The sequence below is a fragment of the Rhamphochromis longiceps genome, linkage group LG23, assembly GCF_057381845.1.
Source record: "Rhamphochromis longiceps isolate RC_006_pf linkage group LG23, R_longiceps_female_GT1.1, whole genome shotgun sequence".
In the NCBI taxonomy this organism is placed as follows: Eukaryota; Metazoa; Chordata; class Actinopteri; order Cichliformes; family Cichlidae; genus Rhamphochromis; species Rhamphochromis longiceps.
Window position 1 is genome coordinate 12,056,643 of NC_140578.1, and position 24,794 is coordinate 12,081,436.

At 41.0% G+C, this 24,794-nt stretch overlaps 1 protein-coding gene across 2 annotated transcripts; it reads right to left on the reverse strand.

Moving 5' to 3' along the window:
- Nucleotides 1-17,551: 17,551 nt before the first annotated feature.
- On the reverse strand, nucleotides 17,552-23,426 carry creb3l3a (cAMP responsive element binding protein 3-like 3a). 2 transcript variants are annotated; one of them, XM_085399438.1, is made up of 10 exons: nucleotides 23,139-23,426; nucleotides 22,738-22,842; nucleotides 22,381-22,627; nucleotides 21,604-21,734; nucleotides 20,617-20,727; nucleotides 20,413-20,519; nucleotides 19,859-19,927; nucleotides 19,572-19,656; nucleotides 19,132-19,225; nucleotides 17,552-18,493 (listed from the first exon to the last, which is right to left on the reverse strand). In XM_085399438.1, exons 1-10 carry the CDS (start codon nucleotides 23,157-23,159, stop codon nucleotides 18,177-18,179), a joined length of 1,287 nt encoding a protein of 428 aa, XP_085255564.1. In that variant the 5' UTR covers nucleotides 23,160-23,426; the 3' UTR covers nucleotides 17,552-18,176. The 2 variants fall into 2 exon arrangements, with proteins under 2 accessions (XP_085255564.1, XP_085255565.1); XM_085399439.1 differs by having other exon boundaries at nucleotides 17,554-18,493; nucleotides 22,381-22,624.
- Nucleotides 23,427-24,794: the final 1,368 nt, after the last annotated feature.

The window sequence follows — 24,794 nt, forward strand, 5'->3', positions numbered from 1 at the left end:
TTCTCCACACACTACTCACAGCTCTCCGCGCGCCACGTCCGTTTATAGGTTTCGCGTGAACGCGCAAAGCTCTGCCCCGCCGTTGACGCTCTTCACCTCACCAAGAGGATGATAGGACCAGAGCGAATCCGCGCTCTTACAGCCGCAGCCACATCAAAGTCTCCCAGAATGTCCGTCAGCGCTGAGTCTTAATGTATTTTGACAGGACAGTGGCACATCCATAATCTTGTTTGTACAGTGTCACCTGTGAACAGGAGCTTTTGGAGACGTGGAGACAGTGTACGCATAAAATATGCACAGAGCGGACTGACTGTACACGGCGCTGTGTTTGACGTGATCGTTCGGGACGTTTGTTGAGGAGCTGAAGGACAAGGATCAAGGACACAGCATCACTTTTATGTTTCTGATTAGCATCAAAGGCGAATTTAAAGGCGGTGAAACCACGTGTACCCGTGTAACGTTTATTATTATGCCAGCAGCTAAGAAATATTAGCCAGAAACAATACTACCTAGAAGTTCCGAAGTCGTATAAGCGCGTTAATCACAGACTTACGATTCCACTTTGTTAGGGACACTTCGTCACCTCCTCTTCGAAGCGGATATCTAATCAGCCAATCACACAGTAGCATCTCACCTGTCGTTTAGACATATACAGTTCTGTGCAAAAGTCTCAAACCACCCCTCAATTCTTTATATTTTGCTTCCCATAAAGTAATTTCAAAAAGTCGTCTTGAGCAACCCCCCCCCCCCCCCCGAAAAAGCAAACAACAACAACAACAACAACAAAAAAATAGATTTTCTTTCAACACTGACTGTTTCATTTATTTGTAGTGCTGACCATTTGAGAGGATTTTTAATATTTGTTTGTTATGAAACTTGACACTGACTTATGAATCACTAACGCATAGAAAATGCACCGCGGGGCGATGAAGGGAGGAACAGTTCTCCTTGAAAACAAAAATAATTAAATAAAAAGGTCTAAACTACACAGGTTAAGTGGCAGACCTCAAATGAAGAACAAAACAGATAAACAGTATCTGATTGGCCAGTCCTCCACAAACAAGAAAAAATCCAATCCTGACACACGATTTGAGAGTACTGGTTTCATTGAGAGTTGAATTCAGATGTGAACTTTTTGCTTCAAATTGTCATTGAAATTTACAATGGAGGTCAAAAGAGGTACAACGGTGAGTGTTTACAGCCATCCGTACATCAGTGCCAGTTTTTAAGTCCTGATTAAAAACCTATTTTTACTCCCTGGCTTTTAACTCTGTGGGTAACTGACATTTTTATTGCTATGTCTGGTTTTTGTTATTTTATTCCTATATTTACATTTGTATTGTACAGCACTTTGGTGTACCAGGTGTGTTTTTAAAGTGCTATATAAATAAACGATGATGATCCGTAAAACATGGAGGCTCTGCCATGGTTTCGGACTGCAGTTTACCCAGTGGTTTTGGGGATCTTATCAAAACTGATGGAATTATGATATCAGAAAAGTACCATCAGATTTTGATCCACCATACAATGTCACTTGGAAACATGTGATTGGTAGACACTTTATGTCTTTATGGTCCCAAACACACAGCTTATGTAGAATAATATACATGGACAGAAAAACATGCAACACTGCTGTTCATAGATTAAACCAGTGTGGAATCACAAGAATAGAAGAAAAAGCAGCCAACATACAAACAATGGTCAAGATGGCCGGCTATAGTTCAAACCGAGCACCAGAAGAGGGAAGAAAGATGATGTAAGTGACTCTGAACATGACATGGTTGCTGGTAGTTTGAGTTTCTCAGAAACTGCTGATCCACATTGATCTTCCCACATAACCATCTCTAAGGTTTCCCCCTCAAAAAAAAAAGAATATTCAGTGAGCAGCAGTTGTCTGGGTGAAAATGCCTTATTGATTGCCACAGGCAAGACTCTACATTTGTCACTCTTATCACAATCAAGGTAAGCAGAAGAGCATGTCTAAATGCACAGTATATTAAACCTTGGGGCTCATGGGGTATAGCAGCAGGGAACCATACCAGGTACCAGTCCTGTCAGCTAGGAACAGGAAACTAGGGCTACAGGAAACTTGCATGGTGTCCAGTCAGTGTAAAACAACCTCGAGCATAGAAGTAGTTTAATTTGCATGATATTGTGAGGTTCTGAATCTGTGGTTTTGTGTCACATTATTAACTCCAATAATACGCTGCAGAGCTACTTTGATCAAATGTAACTTTTTTTCTTTTCTCATTAACTGAGGGGACTCTAACACAAACTATATTACCAGTGTTTTACTCAGTTTCCTTGAGTTTTTGAGGAGCATTTCCTGTGTCTGGAAGTAATCCCTCCCTGTAACTTTCTGAAGAAATTAAAAAGACAAGACAAGATGAAAAAAATAATAATAATCTGCACACTTTTAATCCGTTGGAACTCACTTCTTGTCATCTTAACAATCCTTAAACCTCCAAATGCGTAGGCGCTGACAGTGTGACTGGTTTAATGTTTAAAGCATTTAAATCTGTGATGAAGAACACTGGGCTTCTCAGTGAGCCACAGATATTTCACAGGTTGCACACCAAAACACTTTTCTTGCAACCTGTTCTTGCTTTTGTCACATACTGATCTGTGGTCAGGACTCCTGCACTGGGTACGCTTTTAGTGTCATGCGTGTCAGGATGCAGCGTAGTCTAATATTCTCATAGATACAACTGCCTCAACATCTTCAACAGACCATGAGACAGAAGTACGTGTGCTCTGCTACTGCTATAGTCAGGAAAGGGCAGAGACATTTCTGTAGAGAACCTTGGTTTAACATCATGAAAGGAGACTGAAACGCCCGTGTTCTTGATAAAAGGGATTTCATGCTCAACACTCCACCTGCACAGATATTTTGGGTGTTGACCATGTTTCACAGTGTGCCATGTTATGACTGATGGTGTGTTGTTTCATCATATTGCTGCGAAACACCTTTCATTACGGCTGTAATAGAAACGCGGAAAGGCCAAGAATAATTATATGGTGTTAAAGCAAAGAAAACTGCTTTGGATATCAGAGAATAAATTAAGTCTCTAATTTATGCTTCTTGCCATAAAACCTAAATGTCCAAAGGGCGAGAAGCGACCCAACATCTGCATCCAGAAAAGCAGTTTACAGTGACATACAGATACATGTGTGAAAGTTTAGTTACCCACTGAAACGGACAAGCTTTGTTTGAGTAGACATGGTTCACGTAGACACTGTCGTGATAAATGAAAAGAGATCTAAAGACGTGACGGAAACCTCAGGTAATCCTAGCTGATATGCCTTCCCTTTATTCACTGAAAAGATATATATATATATATATATATATATATCCTAGCTTGATGGCTGATGGAGTTGTTCTGATTGTTCATGCAAATCTGAACTTGCATTAAGCGAGCGAACATAAAAACGCTGTGGCTGAATGACAACATTTTTCATTTTGCTGTTGCTGTGACCTCTGTTTAATTCACCTATGAGAATACCTTTGACTGTTCATTCATCCTGCAGATCATTAAAAAAGACAGAATGATTACATGGATCTGTTTTTGAACTGACTGCACCTTGAGTTCTGATTGCCTCCTTGAATTAATTAACAGTTGTGTTGCCTCTGCAGGACAGCGGCTGTTACTTACTGAATACTGATGGCGTTAAAATCCCACGTTAGAGCATATGGCTACCAGTTAACAGAGCTGGCCCCAGGCTAAATGTCCGGATCACCTTGAGAATGATTGCCATTCCAGGGCTGGAAAACCAACAATTTCAGATTGTCATCTGTTAGGCTAATATTTGGTGTAGGCTGTACTCTGGAGATTCAATTCCGCTGTCAAACATTTGCCTAGAACACTTTAACACCATTGGTCCCAAATTCTGCTAAACTTTCTCTCAGAAGCTCTAAGGGTAAGTTCATCATAATCGTCTCTTTAAAATCACAAAAAATGTAACCAGACCTGAGCATTGAGTGTTTTAGTAGATATTGCATGCATTTGTAAGGACGACACCAGTCTATACCTGTGTGACATTTTCTTAGCTTTAGTGTCGAGTTGAGCTTCCAATTCTGGTGGCGCTCAGTGCTTCATTGGTTTGCTCTGCTTTTTGGATGTAGGTCTGTGTTGATCCATGTTCACCACCACCCTCCACACTCATCCAAAAGCACTCTGCTGAATTATAGCCCTGTTCTCTTTTTAATCTGTCCACTAAAATGTCATTTATACCAATATTGTTTCTTACTCTTACTGCATTCAGAGCAAGGGCAGAAAATATTGATAGAGATTTAAGTGCCGCAGAAATAGAGAGTGTTCAAAAAAGCTCCTGACCCAGTTTTAGTTTGAAAACTCCAGGACTGCAGTTTGTTCTGCGCAGGCAGAAATCGAGACTTTTAGAAGGGATTACACAGACACTAATGTTTGCTTCCAGACTGATTTTTGTTGTAATCCGTACTCCTTGTTTTGCTGAGTGTTTCTTTTCTCATTTCCCGTCCTCTGTCTACCTCTCTGTTGTGTGGTGTGAGTTTATTGTTGCTACCTCCCCTAGTTTATTTCTTAGAAGCTTAGATCCATGTGGCTTTCAGTGTTTTTACCTCCCTGCTTTGTTCTCTTTTTCAACCTTGTCAATGTCTGAGTTCACCTGAGGCCTGTAGTGAAGCAGGATTTGGGTCAGAGTAACAACAGTTTTAACCCTTGGTTTTCAGTTTTCTTTCTGGGATACATCATAAAATCATCTTTGCGGCCTGCTTTTGGAATTTCCTGTTGCACTGTGTGCTTAGTTAAGCTTAAAAATATCTTAGATTTCCTTCTTTTGCCACATCAGCCTCCAGTTAGTTGTCAGTAAAGGAATTACTATGAATTGCTACATCTCACAGCTCTAAATAGTTCATCGATAGTAGTCAGTACACATTTTATTTAGTCATACAAATCCTGTAAAACAAATTATTCTTAAAAATCAAAAACCTAAAATGAATGATAAATGTCAGAAAGACTTCATATATTCAGGGGACTTTAATGCTCACATGCACGACTGGAGTGAGACTTTCATGCAGGAATATTTTCCAGCTTTTCACCAACGATTCAAATTAATTGGTACTCTTCTAAGCAGAGAAGACGCTATTAATATTGTTTATGATAGATAACCTCTTTAAGTCAAAGAGCGCTCCAGTTATTCACTATGTCTAAATTGCCAAGCATCTTAATAAGGTGGTTGGATCCAAAGCTGATTTCAAATGCTTCCTACTCACAGTGAGATGTCTGCCCCACTAACAGTTCACGGCATGCACTCTGCCTGCAGTTCTGACATACTGATCACAAGCAAGAGTCACTGCACTACACTCTGTGTCTGAGCCTTCACTTTTTAACTATCTTTCTTCATCTAGCCCAATATGAGCATTGTTGTCCATTGTTTTGTTTTTTGTGTGTCTTAAATCCCCACAATTCATGCTTTGGTACACATGTAGACTGAAACAAAAGTCAGCCATGCCAACTGCTTGTGGAGAAATATTTCTTTAATATCAGTGGTGGCTGTTGTGATTCCTTTTTATCTTTGAATTGTGTCCATGCTGAAAGTTAAATTGTCAGGCTGTCAAAATGAAATTGAAAGCCTGTCCAGTCAAAGCCAGCTGTTCACATAGTTTGAAAAATTGCATCACTGTTATTTGCCAAGTGCAACAAAATGGAAAGAACTGCATGGACTGTTTGTCTGCAGTATCTGCCACACACTGTGAAATATACATGAATAATTAAGATGGATACAGATACTGTACGACTAATCTGCAGGGATTTTACATGCAAACACAGCAGCAATCAGGTATCTATAAACTGGATTCTCAGGATTTTGGACAGTACACTCAACAATTAATATAATTTAATGTACTGTAAATACTTTATGTCTCTGTTAGTTGATCTGCCTTTCAACTAATTATGTTACATTTGAGTGCATCATTCAGTCCATTTTACCATATTAACATGAAAATAATATGCACACTTACCTTCATTCATTCACTTAATTCTTTTGCAAAACTCCACCAATATCTAAGGTTTGCATAGTGGATTAAAAAGTCACTCATATTAGAGAAAATGCTCCTACTGTGGACATTATATAATAGGTCAAATAGCATTTATTTAGGATTTACACTGATAATTTCCTCTGTTAATGTGTGCTTTGGGTCAAGAGTCTGTTTGCACACAGATGATATTTGAACAGAGTATAGCGTCCAGTAAAGATGGAAATAACTGACTTTAGCAGTGTGAAGAAGGATGGGTAGCAAGTATAGCACGAGTAAAGGTAGTATAAAATTAATCCAGTTAATTATAAAAAGTGAGTACTGCTGAAAGCAAGGATTAGATAAATGTTAAAGCAGCATGTCATCCTGCCATTATAATGATATTTCACACATTACATATATTGTTTGATTGTTTGGAACTTCAAAGGTACAGCATGTCTCAAAAGACACACACACACACACACACACACACACACACACACACACACACACACACACACACACACACACACACACACACACACACACACACAGAAGACGAAAGAGCTAATCTGTGAAGTCTCAAGTTTGAGAATATGTTGAGTTTAGTTTTATTTCCTTCTTCTCTCTCTGGAAAAATAATTGTGTTAATCAGAAAGTTTGGAAGTACTCCCCTGGATGATCTGGATCAACATCTCACACTGAAAGAAAAAAAAGTCAAATTGTACATCCATTAATTTGATTAAAAAAATAACAATGAGGGGTCTAGACACTCTGTCGTTCCCAGATTCCCTCATGGCCACACACTCCTGCACTCAGTGGGAGCAGATGTATAAGGGCCCTCCCGGGTCCATAGGGATCTGATTTATTAAAGTGATGAGGTGCTGATTAGAGACACTGGTGGTCAAGAGACTTTCAGTATGATTAAAAACGAAGCTACGCAGAGTCAAATAAAAGAGCGAAGGGTCAGGTGAACATCAGCGATGGTGAGACATTGTGTCAGCCAGCTCACCAGTTTGCTTATATGCATGTAAAATGTGGTTATCTCGACTCATCTCAGTGCTTTGAATTAAAGCATTGTTTACGTCAAACACACATTCAACCCTTCTGCAAACAAGTTGATACTAACTGCGCACAACAAACATTTTGTACAAGCCCAAAATCCTGAAAGGTGACAATCAGTGTTTTCCAAGCTTGGATCCATGAGTCACACTGATTAATTATTAATCACAAGTAATTCCTAAGCCATAAAAAGTAATACGAGGAAACCATTTCCAGTGGAGTGGAACAGGAAATGAACAGTTGGATGTGATTCTATCTTTCTAATATTTCAGTATTAAATCTATCAGCAAACATGATGGTAATCAATGCGAAACACTGGCTCTAGAGTCACTGGAGGCTAGTTCTGTTGTTATTAAGGAAGCTGACAAAGGCTGTCTAAAATGTATTCAGGATAAGGATTATTCTGTGTGGGGAAACTCAAACACAAGAACAAGTGTTACATTCCCCTGCATTGCTCCCTCCAGCCAGTAACTCAGCTCACGGTAAGAGCCAAAGTAGCACAGTTATATAACAACAAAATCTTTCAGTTAAAAAGGAAACACATTATAGGGTTATGACTTCCTTCTTGTGTTACTTTATTTCAACTGTACGATTCATAAATCTCCTGAATCGTGACAGGTTACTGTTAGAGGTCCCAGTCTTTTATATTTGGCAGCTGTGGGTGCAAGTCTGATCAAATCACAGAACGTATTTATTCCATTTTAAAATCCTATTTCACATAAACATGAACCAAAAGTTTTCGACATTGGCTGCTGACACACTGTGTCTTTGTGCCCAGAGTATTTGGATTACATTTTTGACCTTTGGATGCATTCACTGGCTGCATGTAAAATTCTGAGCACTGAATAATTGCTATCCAAAGACACGACAAAAATCTGTTTTTTCACTCTGTTGTGTAGAGGCATGCCTTATTAACCAAGTTAGCACACTTGACACTTTTAGGTTAAGTCCCATCTTATCAGTTTCCATGGAAAAGGCACTTTAAGTGACTAAATAGTAACCACTTGACCTTTTTGTTGTCTGAAATCCAGGGACTGTGCAGCTTTGAAAAGCTTAAAGAGATAAAATGGGAAATGTAGCTGGTGTTTAGCCTTTGACAAAGACAGATAGTGGCAGATGGAAGAGAATATCTGTAGTTCCATTAATGGGAACATTTTCCCAATAACTCTTCTAAAACAAACTTTTAGGAGACTCATATAGATCTAAAATAATTTACTTTATTTATCATAGATGGATAGAATTTTATTTCAAACATGTAAATCTAACTGAAAAAAAAAAACCAACAGAAAAGAAAAACTTAAAAACATCAAGTTTTCATGAATATCTCTTTGTCTACACAATGTTTATGCTCGAAAAAGAAGTAGGATGAAGTTTACACTTTTGCATCATCATCATCTAAGAAAGGAATAAAAATCCGGAAGACACTGTATGATCTCATAAAAAGTTGGTGCCTATCTGGCAATAATATTGCATACTGTGCTGTTCAGTTGTTAAGAACATATTGTGGATGGTCACATTTCTAAGTAACTAAAGGGTAGCATGACGTGTCATAGGACTGAGGATAATAAAGAGTCAGGCTGTGTTTGCTGCTCTTTTAAAAGGTCAGAAATTTAGGCTTTACACTTATATGTACATATGTGCACATGCCACTGGATTCTTTGAATAACTTGCTGTTTTTTGGAACTCACTACTATAGTGCTGAAACCCAAGTTCTCATATCAGAGTGGGAGGAACATGCAGGAGATTTCAAGGTTATAGGACTTTAATTATTAATAATTTCCTGTCAAGTCGAACTGTGGGTTATTTGTGGAAATATGTAAATATGTTTCATTTGATATGCTAATATTATTACCCTGGCTCTCGAGCAAAGGGACCCAGTTCAGCTTTAAAATTAAAGTGGTGTGATTAGCTTGCCTGGCTACTCGACCGTGAAAGATCCTAATCAGCCGAGCAAAGGTGATGAATCCCACAGCTAAATGTCCTCGACTCAGAACCTTCCCTGCTTCCTTTTCATAAGCATGTATAACATTCTGGCCAGCCCCAAGGACTCCCATGAAACCACGATGGTTAACAAACAAATAAACAAACAATATATATATGTGTGTGTATGTATATATATATATATATATATATATATATATATATATATATATATATATATATATATATATATATATATATATATATATATATATATATATATATACAGTGGGGCAAAAAAGTATTTAGTCAGCCACCGATTGTGCAAGTTCCCCCACTTAAAATGATGACAGAGGTCAGTAATTTGCACCAGAGGTACACTTCAACTGTGAGAGACAGAATGTGAAAACAAAATCCATGAATTCACATGGTAGGATTTGTAAAGAATTTATTCGTAAATTAGGGTGGAAAATAAGTATTTGGTCACCTCAAACAAGGAAAATCTCTGGCTCTCACAGACCTGTAACGTCTTCTGTAAGAAGCTTTTCTGTCCCCCACTCGTTACCTGTATGAATGGCACCTGTTTGAACTCATCATCTGTATAAAAGACACCTGTCCACAGCCTCAAACAGTCAGACTCCAAACTCCGCCATGGCCAAGACCAAAGAGCTTTCGAAGGACACCAGGAAAAGTATTGTAGACCTGCACCAGACTGGGAAGAGTGAATCTACAATAGGCAAGCAGCTTGGTGTGAAAAAAATCAACTGTGGGAGCAATCATCAGAAAATGGAAGACATACAAGACCACTGATAATCTCCCTTGATCTGGGGCTCCACGCACGATCTCATCCCGTGGGGTCAAAATGATCATGAGAACGGTGAGCAAAGATCCCAGAACCACACGGGGGGACCTGGTGAATGACCTGCAGAGAGCTGGGACCAAAGTAACAAAGGTCACCATCAGTAATACACTACAACGGCAGGGAATCAAATCCCGCAGTGCCAGACGTGTTCCGCTGCTGAAGCCAGTGCATGTCCAGGCCCGTCTGAAGTTTGCCAGAGAGCACATGGATGATACAGCAGAGGATTGGGAGAATGTCATGTGGTCAGATGAAACCAAAGTAGAACTTTTTGGTATAAACTCAACTCGTCGTGTTTGGAGGAAGAATACTGAGTTGCATCCCAAGAACACCATACCTACTGTGAAGCATGGGGGTGGAAACATCATGCTATGGGGCTGTTTTTCTGCCAAGGGGACAGGACGACTGATCCGTGTTAAGGACAGAAGGAATGGGGCCATGTATCGTGAGATTTTGAGCCAAAACCTCCTTCCATCAGTGAGAACTTTGAAGATGAAACGAGGCTGGGTCTTCCAACATGACAATGATCCAAAACACACCGCCTGGGCAACAAAGGAGTGGCTCCGTAAGAAGCATTTGAAAGTCCTGGAGTGGCCTAGCCAGTCTCCAGACCTCAACCCCATAGAAAATCTGTGGCGGGAGTTGAAAGTCCGTGTTGCTCGGCGACAGCCCCAAAACATCACTGCTCTCGAGAAGATCTGCATGGAGGAATGGGCCAAAATACCAGCTACTGTGTGTGCAAACCTGGTAAAGACCTATAGTAAACGTTTGACCTCTGTTATTGCCAACAAAGGTTATGTTACAAAGTATCTAGTTGTATTTTTGTTGTTGACCAAATACTTATTTTCCACCCTGATTTACGAATAAATTCTTTACAAATCCTACCATGTGGATTCATGGATTTTTTTTTCACATTCTGTCTGTCACAGTTGAAGTGTACCTCTGGTGCAAATTACTGACCTCTGTCATCATTTTAAGTGGGGGAACTTGCACAATCGGTGGCTGACTAAATACTTTTTTGCCCCACTGTATATATATATATATATATATATATATATATATATATATATATATATATATATATATATATATATATATATATATATATATATACTAGGGGTGCAACGGTACACAAAATTCACGGTTCGGTTCGGTTCGATACTTTGGTGTCACGGTTCGATATTTTTTCGATACAAAAAAATGTTCATGCATTTTTAATTTGTCATTTATTAAAATTATAAATATATATTTTAACTCAAAAGTACAGTTTTTAAATTTAACCCTAACCCTTGTGCGTGTTTTTTATTTTGACAGCGAATGCGCACCTGCGGACCACTTATGTGCAGCCCTGGTTATTTAGCTCGTCATATTGCAGCCACAGAAATTCTTTTGTCCATGAAACCATAAAGCTGCACTTTCTTTTTGCCTTATAGTCTGATTTGTCATAACTTCTCCGTTTTGTGGTAAGCTTTTCTTTGGCTGTCACTTCTTCACCCTGACCTGTCTTATTTGGCTCAGCAGAACTGAAATGCTTTTACACACGCACTCACATAAGCTCAGCGATTCTCTGCGCGATCAACCTCTCACATGTTTAAGCTGCGGGAGATTTCACTTGTCATGTTTGCATAGTAAGCTAACGATTAATAAGACGATGTCAGAGGAATTGGTGCAAAAATTATCATCACTCACAGATCAGTGCTGTCGCTCTCTATACACAGTTAGCACGATTGCAAAGTGAAAGCAAAAAAACAAGCGCAAATTCAAACGCGACTTCAATATGTCACATATTGACAGTGGCTCACCGATGCCAATGACATAATTACCCAGCTACATTTCTGAAAGAATGCAAAAGCATTGACATATATTTTTCCTACAATAGCCCGACGGGCAGGGAAGAGATAGATTTTGGTAGCCCGACTGAAAAAATCGCTAGCTCCGGGACGTCGGGCTAGCGATATTGCAAGCCCTGTATCTGATTGAGGAATCACTCATCTTTGGAAAAGAGAGTTTATTACAGAGAAATGGCTCTTTCCAAAATAAAAGCTATACTATCCGCTTCTTCTGGGCTATATTCTCAGCAGCATAAGGAGAATCATGTGCTAACAGCTGTCTAAATGACTCAGCTAAAGTTAGTAGCATGCTTGCTTTTTTTTGTCTGCTTCCACTTGTCTTTGCACTAGGATGATGTCGGCGTAAATGTGCAGTCATATTCGTTGTGTTCCCACTAGTGCTTTCAGGTCTCGTTGAAATGACCTTAACGCCACAACACGGCAAATCTCCGTTAACGAGCTACCGCCGATCGCTCCGTGCATGGGGCTAGACGGCCAACACGTTAACGAGCTAACTGCGCTAACACACTAGTTCACACCAATGTAATTGAGCATTGCATGGCACATCCAACATACTGTTTTACTTTAGTGCATGACTCGCTTACCTTCAGGGTCATACGTCACATGAAAACCAAAATAATTCCAAACGCCAGATCTGAATGAGGTTCAATTTGCCTGTTGCAAGGCGAGCTTAACTTCTGTCTCGCTAGCTTGCCCTGCGCTCTTCCTTCTGACTATGCTGTCTGTGTTGAGCGCTCAGTGGATCTGCGCTGGACAGTGCAGCCTAGGCGGAGTAGTCGAACACAGATTCACTGAGCGCTCAACACAGACAGCATCGTCAGAAGGAAAGTTGATAAAATAAATTACAAATGTTGTATTGTTCGATACATATGCGTACCGAACCGAAAGCACTGTATCGAACGGTTCAATATCGATACGAATATCGTTGCACCCCTAATATATACATATATATTCTTCGATACCCAACATTCACAATGACGGCGAAACAACTAGTAGCTCAGTGTTCAAACATTCGAAAGAAGGGACTGCTCTCACAGCTAGAGATTGACGAGGTACAACACAAATGCTACGGCAAGGAGGAGTCAGGACGCCAGGTCAGGGGGGAGATATCATCACCCCCACCCGAGATTGGGTACATAGCCCCAAGTGCGATAGGAGAAGGATCGTTGAGTGCGAGAGGAACTGACCTGAAAAATAGGATCATGGCCAAGCTTGAAACCTGGATCCCCCGTAGCCGGTTACCAAGATTACGTGAAGTACCCTCAGAAGGTCTGCTAGATGATGTTAATGCAGCACTACGGACAATACCTACAACCACGATTACCGACACTAACAAGCTGATCTACAATACGGCAGCAGTGATCAGTGAGATGCTTGGCTACAAGTTGAACAGCCACAAGGGGCAGTACCCTCCATGGAGAAGGAGGCTAGAGGGCAAGATCAAAGTAGCACGGAGGGAGGTTAGCCAACTAACGGAGTTGCAGAAAGGTGCGACAAAGAAGGTGCATAAGAAATAAAGCAAGCTGTCCATACCTGAGGCCTTGGAAACTGCCAAGCAAAGACTCACAGCCTTGGCCAGCCGCTTGAGGAGGTACACCAGAGAGATAGAAGGCAGGAGAATAAACCAGCTGTTCTCCACAGAACCAGCAAAGGTGTACTCTCAGTGGCAAGGGAACAATAAGAGAACAGCACCACCAAGGATGGAGACGGAGCAATACTGGAAGAGCATATGGGAGAAGGACGCAACCAATAACGGCAATGCTCAGTGGCTAGTGGATCTGAGGGCAGACCACAGTGACCTCCCTGAACAGGGTCCAGTAACCATCACAGTGGCAGATATCTAAGAAAGGGTCTCCAGTATGAAGAGTTGGACAGCACCAGGGCCCGACATGGTTCACGCCTACTGGCTAAAGAAGCTGACTGCACTCCACGAGCGTCTGGCAGCACAAATGAACCAGCTGCTAGTTAACGAGAGACACCCAGAATGGCTAACCGAAGGTCGGACGGTCCTGATCCCCAAGGACCCCAAGAAGGGACCGGTCCCCTCCAACTACCGACCAATAACCTGCCTCAGTACTACATGGAAGCTCCTGTCAGGCATCATATCGGCTAAGATGAACAGGCACATGGGTCAATACATGAGTGGGACACAGAAAGGAATTGGCAAGAATACCAGAGGCGCAAAACACCAGCTACTGGTAGACAGAACAGTCAGCCGAGACTGCAAGACCAGACTGACCAACCTGTGCACTGCCTGGATTGATTACAAGAAGGCCTATGACTCAATGCCCCACAGCTGGATACTGGAATGCCTAGAATTGTACAAGATCAATGGGACCCTAAGAGCCTTCATCAGGAACTCAATGGGGATGTGGCGTACAATACTAGAGGCCAACTCCAAGCCCATAGCACAAGTCACCATCAAGTGCGGGATCTACCAAGGAGATGCTCTGTCCCCACTGCTGTTCTGCATAGGCCTGAACCCCCTCAGTGAGATCATTAACAAGACTGGCTACGGATACCGACTACGGAATGGAGCAGTTGTCAGCCACCTCCTGTACATGGATGACATCAAGCTGTATGCCAAGCGTGAACGAGACATCGATTCACTGATCCACACTACCAGGCTATACAGCAATGACATTGGAATGTCGTTCGGACTGGAGAAGTGTAGTCGGATGGTAACAAAGAGAGGGAAGGTAGTCAGAACTGAGGGGATTGAACTACCAGAAGGCAACATTGCAGACATAGAGGACAGTTACAAGTACCTGGGGATCCCGCAGGCGAATGGGAACCATGAAGAGGCCGCTAGAAAAGCTGCAACCACCAAGTACCTGCAGAGGGTCAGGCAAGTCCTGAGGAGTCAGCTGAATGGTAAGAACAAGATCCGGGCCATCAACACGTACGCCCTGCCCGTGATCAGGTACCCTGCTGGGGTAATAGGCTGGCCAAAGGAGGAGATAGAAGCCACTGACATAAAGACAAGAAAGCTCCTTACCATGCATGGAGGGTTTCACCCCAAGTCCAGCACCCTGAAGCTGTACGCTAAGCGGAAGGAATAGGGCCGGGGACTGGTGAGTGTCAGCACCACAGTCCAGGATGAGACAACGAACATCCAAGAATACATTGGGAAGATGGCCCCAACTGACCGAGTGCTCAGTGAATACCTCAGGCAGCAGAAACCCAAGAAAGAGGAGGGAGACGAGGAACCATCATGGAAGGACAGGCCCCTGCACGGTATGTACCACCGGCAGATAGAGGAGGTGGCTGATATCCAGAAATCCTACCAGTGGCTGGACAAAGCTGGACTGAAAGACAGCACAGAGGCACTAATCATGGCAGCACAAGAACAAGCTCTGAGTACAAGATCCATAGAGGCTGGGGTCTATCACACCAGGCAAGACCCCAGGTGCAGGCTGTGTAAAGATGCCCCAGAGACAATCCAGCACATAACAGCAGGGTGCAAGATGCTAGCAGGCAAGGCATACATGGAACGCCATAACCAAGTGGCCGGCATAGTGTACAGGAACATCTGTGCCGAGTATAACCTGGAAGTCCCGAGGTCAAAATGGGAGATGCCCCCAAGGGTGGTGGAGAATGACCGAGCTAAGATCCTGTGGGACTTCCAGATACAGACGGACAAAATGGTGGTGGCTAACCAACCGGACATAGTGGTGGTAGACAAACAGAAGAAGACGGCCGTAGTGATCGATGTAGCGGTTCCGAATGACAGCAATATCAGGAAGAAGGAACACGAGAAGCTGGAGAAATACCAAGGGCTCAGAAAAGAGCTCAAGAGGATGTGGAGGGTGAAGGAAACGGTGGTCCCTGTGGTAATCGGAGCACTAGGTGCGGTGACTCCCAAGCTAGGCGAGTGGCTCCAGCAGATCCCGGGAATAACATCGGAGATCTCTGTCCAGAAGAGCGCAGTCCTGGGAACAGCTAAGATACTGCGCAGGACCCTCAAGCTCCCAGGCCTCTGGTAGAGGACCCGAGCTTGAAGGATAAAACCGCCCGCAGGGGCGTGCTGGGTGATAAAAAAAAAACAAAAAAACAAAAAACAAAAAAACAAATATATATATATATATATATATATATATATATATATATATATATATATATATATATATATATATATGGCGTTCCATGCCATGGAACGCCATAACCAAGTGGCCGGCATAGTGTACAGGAACATCTGTGCCGAGTATAACCTAGAAGTCCCGAGGTCAAAATGGGAGATGCCCCCAAGGGTGGTGGAGAATGACCGAGCTAAGATCCTGTGGGACTTCCAGATACAGACGGACAAAATGGTGGTGGCTAACCAACCGGACATAGTGGTGGTAGACAAACAGAAGAAGACGGCCGTAGTGATCGATGTAGCGGTTCCGAATGACAGCAATATCAGGAAGAAGGAACACGAGAAGCTGGAGAAATACCAAGGGCTCAGAGAAGAGCTCGAGAGGATGTGGAGGGTGAAGGTAACGGTGGTCCCCGTGGTAATCGGAGCACTAGGTGCGGTGACTCCCAAGCTAGGCGAGTGGCTCCAGCAGATCCCGGGAATAACATCGGAGATCTCTGTCCAGAAGAGCGCAGTCCTGGGAACAGCTAAGATACTGCGCAGGACCCTCAAGCTCCCAGGCCTCTGGTAGAGGACCCGAGCTTGAAGGATAAACCGCCCGCAGGGGCGTGCTGGGTGTTTTTTTATATATATATAATTTTTTATCACCCAGCACGATAGATAGATAGATAGATAGATAGATAGATAGATAGATAGATAGATAGATAGATAGATAGATAGGTATAACCACACCCACAAATTCATAAGAATTATGAGAAATTATGAGAAAAATAATGAGAAAACTATGAGAATTATGAGAAAACAATACACATCACAATCAAATGTTGGTGGAGAGTTGGATCAGGAGTCTGTTCTCTGATTTATTGCTGCCTGTAAAAATGAAAAGCAGTAAGTGGCTGAAAGCTAGCATATACAAGGAGCACAGCTAGGCCAGATACTGTGCCATCTGACCATGTTTGAAGGCAAAGTGTTTATTGCTGCTCTGAAAAGCCACACTTAAAGTCAGGCTGAAAAAGACAGCTGCCATAGCAACAGGAAAGGTCCTATAATCATTCAAATATGTGATTAAAAGTGTGCAATTTCACACAATCTTTGGTAAAAAAAAACAAAACAAAAAAACATTCAGGTTGTCACAACCAGTTGACAAATTTTAGTTTAAGCTTAGTTTAGAATGGATTTCAAAACCGTTTTGATGGATTGCCACAAAGTTGCCATTCCCCTCATGCTGAATCCAGTCTGCAGACACGCACACAGAAAGCTATGCCTTCATCTTTCATGTAATATGTTCAGTGTCAGGTGAACAAGCTGGAGTAATTCCAGATAGTTGTCAGCTGACTGAAGATTTAGTCAGGTGATGACATTCTCTCAAGAGCTTCAAGTAATCTCATGAATGTTGTAAATTAATCTCAAAAGAGGGATTTCTGTTATCAAATGTCCGTGTGTGTGTGTGTGTGTATTAATGGAAATCACATTTTTTTCTTTTACGAATCCATTCAGATGGTAACCAGAGTGTTGGATGGAGAGGATCATTTAATCCCAGAATTCAATCTCCGGCCGCTCCTTCAAATAAAGTCTAGCCGACCTCAGAAAATGTCATCTTGAACAGGTCAGACCTAAATGCTAGGTGAAATGGCAGCAAGCTTAAGAACACCTTTCAATTTTTGTTAGGTTGACAATGACAAAACAGAAGGTGGGCGAGTGCCACAGACACCAACTGGAACCTGGCTTCAACAAGTAAATAAGTCAACATGTCAAGTCTGACTAATGAGATAACAGGTCATCTGCCTCACCTTTGTCCCAGTTTTCCGTCTCCCTCTGTGTGAACCATGTCACTACTGACATCCACCCCACAGCGCTCTTTTTTCAACCAGAAGTGTCAACAGAGATGTTGTACCACATGTTTTCACTTTTTAATAATTAAAGCTTGGAAATACAGAAAAATGAGTACACAGTATATTCAAACCACTGATTTTGTTGTGTTATTTTAATACTTTTCTTTTCTTTACGATGTTTAATCCGTGAATAAATCCAAACTACTGCAATCAACTCTTCGGAGAAAACATGCTTTGAAAATCCTTTAACATTTCAAAAATCGTTCATTATGATCAAAACTATACACGCAATCACGGCTCTATTCACCACATTTTTTGACATTCTCAAACAGCAATTTACACTGGCATTTCATCAAAGTCAAGGCATACACAGAAAAAGAAATTTCAGTAGGGATTCAAATCCAAACACTGATATAAAACAGTATCACAAGTAGAAAAAAAAAGCATACAGGCTACATAAGTATTAAAGACAAAATGGGAATGATTAAAACCCAATTTCCATTTGTGTAAACAACAGCCCCTGATAATCCCCTGCTCTACCATTAGGAGTAGGATAATTTGAAAATTTTGCTTCCCTTCTTTCTTACATACCATCAGCGTGTGGCTGTAACCTGGCAGAGCGATGGGGATTCAAGGTCACCGTAGCGATGTGACCAGTAATTGGATCTACATGGAAATGACCAATTTTGTCTTCCTGGCTGTTGTTGAGAGACATGGACTCCAAAGTGGATTGTTCTTGGTCTACTGCCATCTTCTCCATCAGTGCGGTCAAATCTTCCAATCCCGGGTCTTCTGGGTAATGCCGGTGAAGAGGCTCTGATTCATCCTCGCTGAAGATTGGGGATTCAGTGACATGGAGTACACGGGAAGCCTGAAGGTTCTGCAGGGACCGTGACTGGACTGTAGGAGAATAAGACGTAGAGTAAAACAAGTATTATAGTCAGGTCTTATTGTGTTGTTCTAGACATGCACTGAGGCAGGCAAGTGTACATTTTCACATCTGCGTGCTCTCATAAGTTTGTGACGATTCAAAATTCAAACCTAAACACGTTAAAGACTCCTGTAACAGAGCCCCGAGCAGTCGGGGAAGGCACAAGATGATTGCTTTTTTTCAGTTCTGTCAAACCACTCAGGTTAAGAAATTATACCTCACTGCTTTGCAAACACTAATCTCGTCTCCTATTAAACTGAAAGAAATACATCATAGTCGGTATCAGCAAACACATTCAACATTAAACTGACATTCAATACTAAACTAATAATTAATGGTAAGCAATCAGATCAAGCGCCGCTTCACAGAGCAGAGCTTAATAACTGCAGTGACAATAAATGGCCTTGGTCCTCTCTGCCTTCCGACTAACTTTAAGTAGATGGCAAATCCTCAGAACAGTAGAGGCGACTGTGGAGCTCAGCAGGTGAGAACCGTTCCAGCAGCGTGTGAGAATGTAGTTCTAGCAAACTCCGCAGCTGTGACATATAGCTGCTGGATTAGTTGGCAGGCAGCCACACAAAGCTGTTTGGTGCTGAAGGTTACTCACTTCTGACTGGAGTGAAGTCTCCTTGGCTGACTTTGGAGTCAGATAAGGGCTTGAGGCTTGGGAACAGTATTAGGGAGAAGGACAGCACGAGCACCTGAGAATATGATAAAAAAGGAGTGTTAGATAAAGTACGAGGGGGGTTGCTACATCTTTTTTTTTGAAGGCATTTAGTTATATTTATAGATTAAAAGTTACACTTTAAAAGTGCCTCTAGTGTTGAGCTTTATTCCAGTGTTGTGATTAGATGCAGTAGCTTCTCTTTAAGCCACTGTATCTCTCCCTTGCTGTATTACCCAGTGTGCACCAGTCTAAATTGGCTTTTCTTAATGGCTCATCCAGCAGCAGTAATTTTTGGTGTTTGGGCATTAGGAAACTGAATTCTTTCATGAAGAGCCACGTGTGTCAGTGACAATTTATCTTATCACAGAGGATGTCTGTACCAGTACACATGTCCCAGTCTGGGCTGGCTTATTAGTTGTATTCATGACCAGGGCCTGCAGCCTGCGCAGCTGTTCCATTAGTGACCTGTAGGGAGGAATGGGGAAAAGAAAATACAAAGAGAAGACGTGATAAGAGGATTAAAAAAGGTTTGAGGGGAACAGGAAAGCAGGGAAAAATGCCAAAGGTAGTTATTTTGCTAAGATGAAATGTCATAACAAACATTAACCTGAGATCACAGAATGATTAATTAAAAACAGAGATCGATTTTTTGTCTCCGATCACTCACATGTTACATTTCTCCAGCTGGGACACTTTTCTCTGTAGCTCTTGGTTGTGTGTACTGCAAGCAACCATCCTAAAGGGGGATACACGAGGGGAAGAAAGGAGAAAAAAAAAACAAGTTGAAAGAATATAATTTTTTCTCTCTTTTAGGTTTTCATCTCCAGTGAAAGCTTGCTATCAAAAATCGGTTTAAGGCTCCGTCTGTTATTCATGAATTGATCTGAAGGAGTACGGGGAATGTTGAATGCTCCGATTTACAAATTGGCTCTATAATGCGTTACTCCAAAATATTTTGCAGTGCACACTCTTAAACGGTTTTCTGCTCAGAAGCTGACATTAAAAACCCAAAAGTGTGGATTTTTTTCCATTAAGTTTCTTTCTCTGAAATACATTAACCTGTAACAAGAGTACAGGGCTGCCCGGAGGGTACAATGGCAAAATAATCAAAACTTATTTATGCTTTGAAAAATGATTATCAGTTTCTAAGACTGTTATTATCGGTAAGAATTGCAGTTAAAATGCTAAAACATTCCAACCCACTCTAAATTTGAATATTACCTGCTTTCCAGCCCATCGATGTACTCCTTTTTCTTCTTTCTGCTCTCCTGGGCCGACTGCTTGTTGCGAATTTTTCGGCGTATTTTCTTCAGAATCCTTTCTTCATACTGACAAAGGAAGGAACATTACTGTTTTGAGCCTCTGTATGATAAATTCTAGGTGCTGGAAACTGTTCTCATTGTTTGGGTATTGATAGCCGTTTACCTTTGTGAGAGGTAGCTGGGTGGGCAGAGTGACTCCCTCCTTTGCTAAAAGCTTCTTCTCATCTTCATTGAGAACCAGCTCTTGAATGGACTTTTGGGATGGCTGTGGGGTCTGGTGGGAAAATACAAATTCTAATTTTTAAAACACCACCACTAATAAATTTTCTCTCTGGCCACCTCTTTCACTGTGCGCTCAATGAACCTCACAGGAAACAGTTAAATTGGTGCAGACTATCAAGGCAACTTCATCAGTCTCATTTCATGGCTTCTGAAAAGTAATTATGGTGTGAAAACCCAAGTTGCATTCTGCTACTCTCTCCTTCATCTTACTAAACTAGGCTGAGAAGATTGATCAATACCTGGAGTGAACTGAAATCCACTTAAGTTTCAGAAGCTCTAACGTATTATTCTGGTCATGGTGATCTTTATTTGATAATCTAATTTCTTTTTGTGTGAGTGTGTGAAATGAGAATATCTGATATGTTGACCTAATAAACTTTCTCTTCACAAAATGCTATTTAGTAATGCCACATAATATAAAATTCTTCACACATTAAGAAGGTATTTTATCTCCAAAATTTTGTATGAATGAATGAAAGTTATGGGAAGGTTTAAAAAAAATCATCTTCGGTAGAATACTAATAAAAATCTTTTGTGTCTTCCTTCTCTCCGGCTCAGAAAACAACCATCAGTTGCTGCACATTCAGCAAAGCGTCCCACAAACAAGAGTAAAAATAGAAATTTCATTTGCAATTCCAAAGGCCTTACCCCTTGCTGAATTCATGAGATCAGGGACTGTAGTAATCCACTTGTTTGTTTTCTTTTTTTTTTTTACCAAAGTACACATGCACACTCACACACAAAAGGTAAACAACAGGTCTCTTAAGTCAAGAAAGCAATGAAAGATCCACAAACATGCATTAGACACGCTCTCCCCCAACCCTCAACCATCCCCTCCTTCTCTATCAGGGAGCAACAGGATACTTACTGGCTCAGACGTGCCCGACAATAGCAGATCTTTGACAGTTAGGGGGAAGCTAGAGGAAAGCTGTGATGTATCCACATCAGAAGGATGTGTAATCCTCGCCTTGCCCATTGGAAAGCCAAGCTTCCAGCCATCTGCACACACAGGAGCAACGATAGTGCACATGCAAATAAAGACCAAGGAGACGTGCTCGTCTCGCTGGATTCTGACCAGCAATTCTGGAGGCCGATTGTGTAAATACTGATAACTCTGCAAGGCGCTGAGCATGTTGACTTTCTTTTGTCTGCATCGATAATGTCTGTGTCTTAGCATTTGACTGTTTCTGTATACAGTCACAAATAATCTATGATATCCTACTATATTCTTTAAACTGGGATTCATATTCAGGAACAAAAACTTTCAAACACTGAGTGCCATTATCATTCCTTTCCCAGAAGGACTGGATTTAGTATAATGTCATTAGAATGAAATGCTAATATTATCAGAGCTTGGTTATCTAAAAATGTGCAAAATGTAGATAACCGATGGCAATTTTTCAAGCAAATGAGAATATTTTCTCCTTTCATCTCTGCTATAATAAAGCAGTATTAGTATTAGGGATATCATAAGAATTTGTCATTTGAAGATATAACTTGGGACTTAATTTCCACAGTTTGATTAAACACACCAGAGAACATAATGTTTCGTTTAATCAATAATCATGAAAAGATATTAGGAATTAGAACCCAATGTAATGTGTCCCAATGTGAATGTTTTACTTTTTGGATATGTGCGACTTACTGAAGTCAGCGGGGACATTGGCTTCCAGGGCCGCTTTGGTTAGTGGTCTTGTACCAAAGAAATGGGAGTCCCCGGGTGGGCTTTCAGGGCGCTGAGGACTGTCCATCTGGTCTGATGGAGGGTCCTCACTGATCCCACTGTCACTGGGAGATGGTGACCAGAGCGGAGAGGCTGACACAGAATCACCGCCATGCAGGAGCGCATTGAGAAAGTCATCGTTTGGCTGTTCGGGTGGCTGCAACATCTGCTGGGTGAAAACATCAAGTTGAACGATTATTCTCTATGTGTGAGGTAACAACATACAGAGAACACCGACAAGGAAGTGGGAGAAAGAAGTCATATAACAGTCTCACACACATTTGGGTCCTGGATTGGCCAAGTGTGTTGTTCTGGTTCTTCGTGACGGAGAATACCATTATTTTGATCAAATAGCCAGTCAAGCAGCTCAAGGCCATCACAACCCTGAAGAGAGGTCATGCGTTAAATAGCAACATATAAGAGAAAACAACACAGCAGTAAAGATTTCAGATACTATGAACATCTGTTTCACTGCCAACAATTCACCAACCCACACAAGTCAGTGTGATTTTTTTTAAAACATTAACATTTTAAAATCGTTGGTTTAAGAATATACACTAAATACAGGTTTTCAGTTTTCTCTCAAGCGTGAACTTTGCTCTCCAGCTCTTGAAGGCTTCCTCTGCAGCTTTGTCTTAAATCTGTAAACTATGATATAATGGAAATACTAAAATGTTTACCTGATCCGGGTAATGCTCCATAATTTTCCTGCTTGAGTGGCACACCAAAGAAGCTGTCAAAACAACTGCAACCCAAACAAAATATCTATTTTACTCTGAGGTCTCCGTTTCCGAAGAGATATTGCTCTTAATCTCTCAGCTCTTCTGGGGTCCAAAGTGTAAACTCCAACTCAACACACCCAGCTGACTAGATTGCTTTGTCCTTACTGGCTCTTAGAGCATATATTAGTAATCTTATTGGTAGTTAAGAGTACACAGCTACCTAGATAGAAGACCGGGACAGAAGAAATGAAGTCACCAGTTAGATGTGAACATCAGAAAGGGCAAAGTCTCCTGTTTTCTTTTCTCTTATTTTTTTGATAGTTTGTTGACATAGGGATAGTTGTGACCTTTAGCACATATTCAAAACACAATGATCAAACAAAAGCTCGATTCTTTGTCAAATTCAGCCAAAAACTCTGGTTTTGAGGAACTTTATGTTAATTTATCTGATCATTTCACAGATGTGCATCCTACAGTTGTGTCTCAAATCATGTGATTAATCAAGAAAAGTTACAGTTTTATTGACTGACAGAATAAAAAAAAACATGTTCTTTGTATTTGTGGTTTAAGGCATTTCTGGGAAAATTTAATTTGAAAGTTGAACAAAACATTTATATACTTTAAATCAGTAGCACTTTCTATTACAACTCGGTAAAAAAGGGGTAATAGTAGGGTGACAAGGTTAATAATGTGGTAATCTCTATGTTATTACTATGCAATTACCAAAGTAATAACTATGTAATATATAAGTAATATCACAGTAGCAACAGTGGTTAAAGTTGAGTAATATTACCCTGAAATTTATATACTAGGATAATAAAAGCCTAAAAACTTTGTTTAACAATGTGGAAATACAACTCGGTAATAAAGTGGTAATAGTTCAATTTGTTTCAATTCAATTTTATTTATATAGTGCCAATAACAGTTGTCTCAAGGCACTTTATATTGTACAATAGATCCTACAATAATAGATACAGAAAAAAACCCAGCAATCATATGACCCCTTATGAGCAAGCACTTTGGCGACAGTTTTAAGCCTAATCTTAAAAGCAGAGATATTGTCTGTCTCCTGAATCCAAACGGGAAGCTGAAAACTGAATGCTCTCCCTCCCATTCTACTAGGAACAACAAGTAAGCCTGCAGTTAGAGAGCAAAGTGCTCTAATAGGGTGATATGGTACTACAAGGTCATTAAGATAAGATGGGGCCTGATTATTTAAGACCTGAGGAGCAGGATTTTGAATTCAATTCTGGATTTAACAGGGAAGAAACAAGGTTATTAATATGCTATTAAATAGAAACAGACAGTTTTGCATTTTGCAGCTCTGTTTCGAGCTTATGACACAGAAACTACCACAGTTACTGAAATTACCACATTATTACCCTATTATTTCCCCCTTGTTATCCAACTATTAGCTATTTATTACCAAGCTGTAATAGAAAGTTCTACCTTTAAATCTTCTAAATAAAATTTTCTGTGGCCACAGATGTGTCCCAGCACACACACTCCTTGTTCTGAGTTATGTATTTCTTTTATTACTTCACACTGTACAATGTAATGTTTCGGGCGTTGCCCGGTGTAGCTTTAGCAGCATCGCCTGCTGTTCACCATACT

Excerpts from the sequence above, each read along its gene's own strand:
- creb3l3a (XM_085399438.1), bottom strand. The coding sequence starts at position 23,159 with ATGGAGCATTACCCGGATCAG. Across the intron at positions 21,735-22,380 it reads CAATGTCCCCGCTGACTTCA|ATGGCTGGAAGCTTGGCTTT; the intron begins GTAAGTCGCACA and ends CTGTGTGTGCAG. Across the intron at positions 19,226-19,571 it reads AGACTGGGACATGTGTACTG|GTGCTCGTGCTGTCCTTCTC; the intron begins GTACAGACATCC and ends TCATATTCTCAG.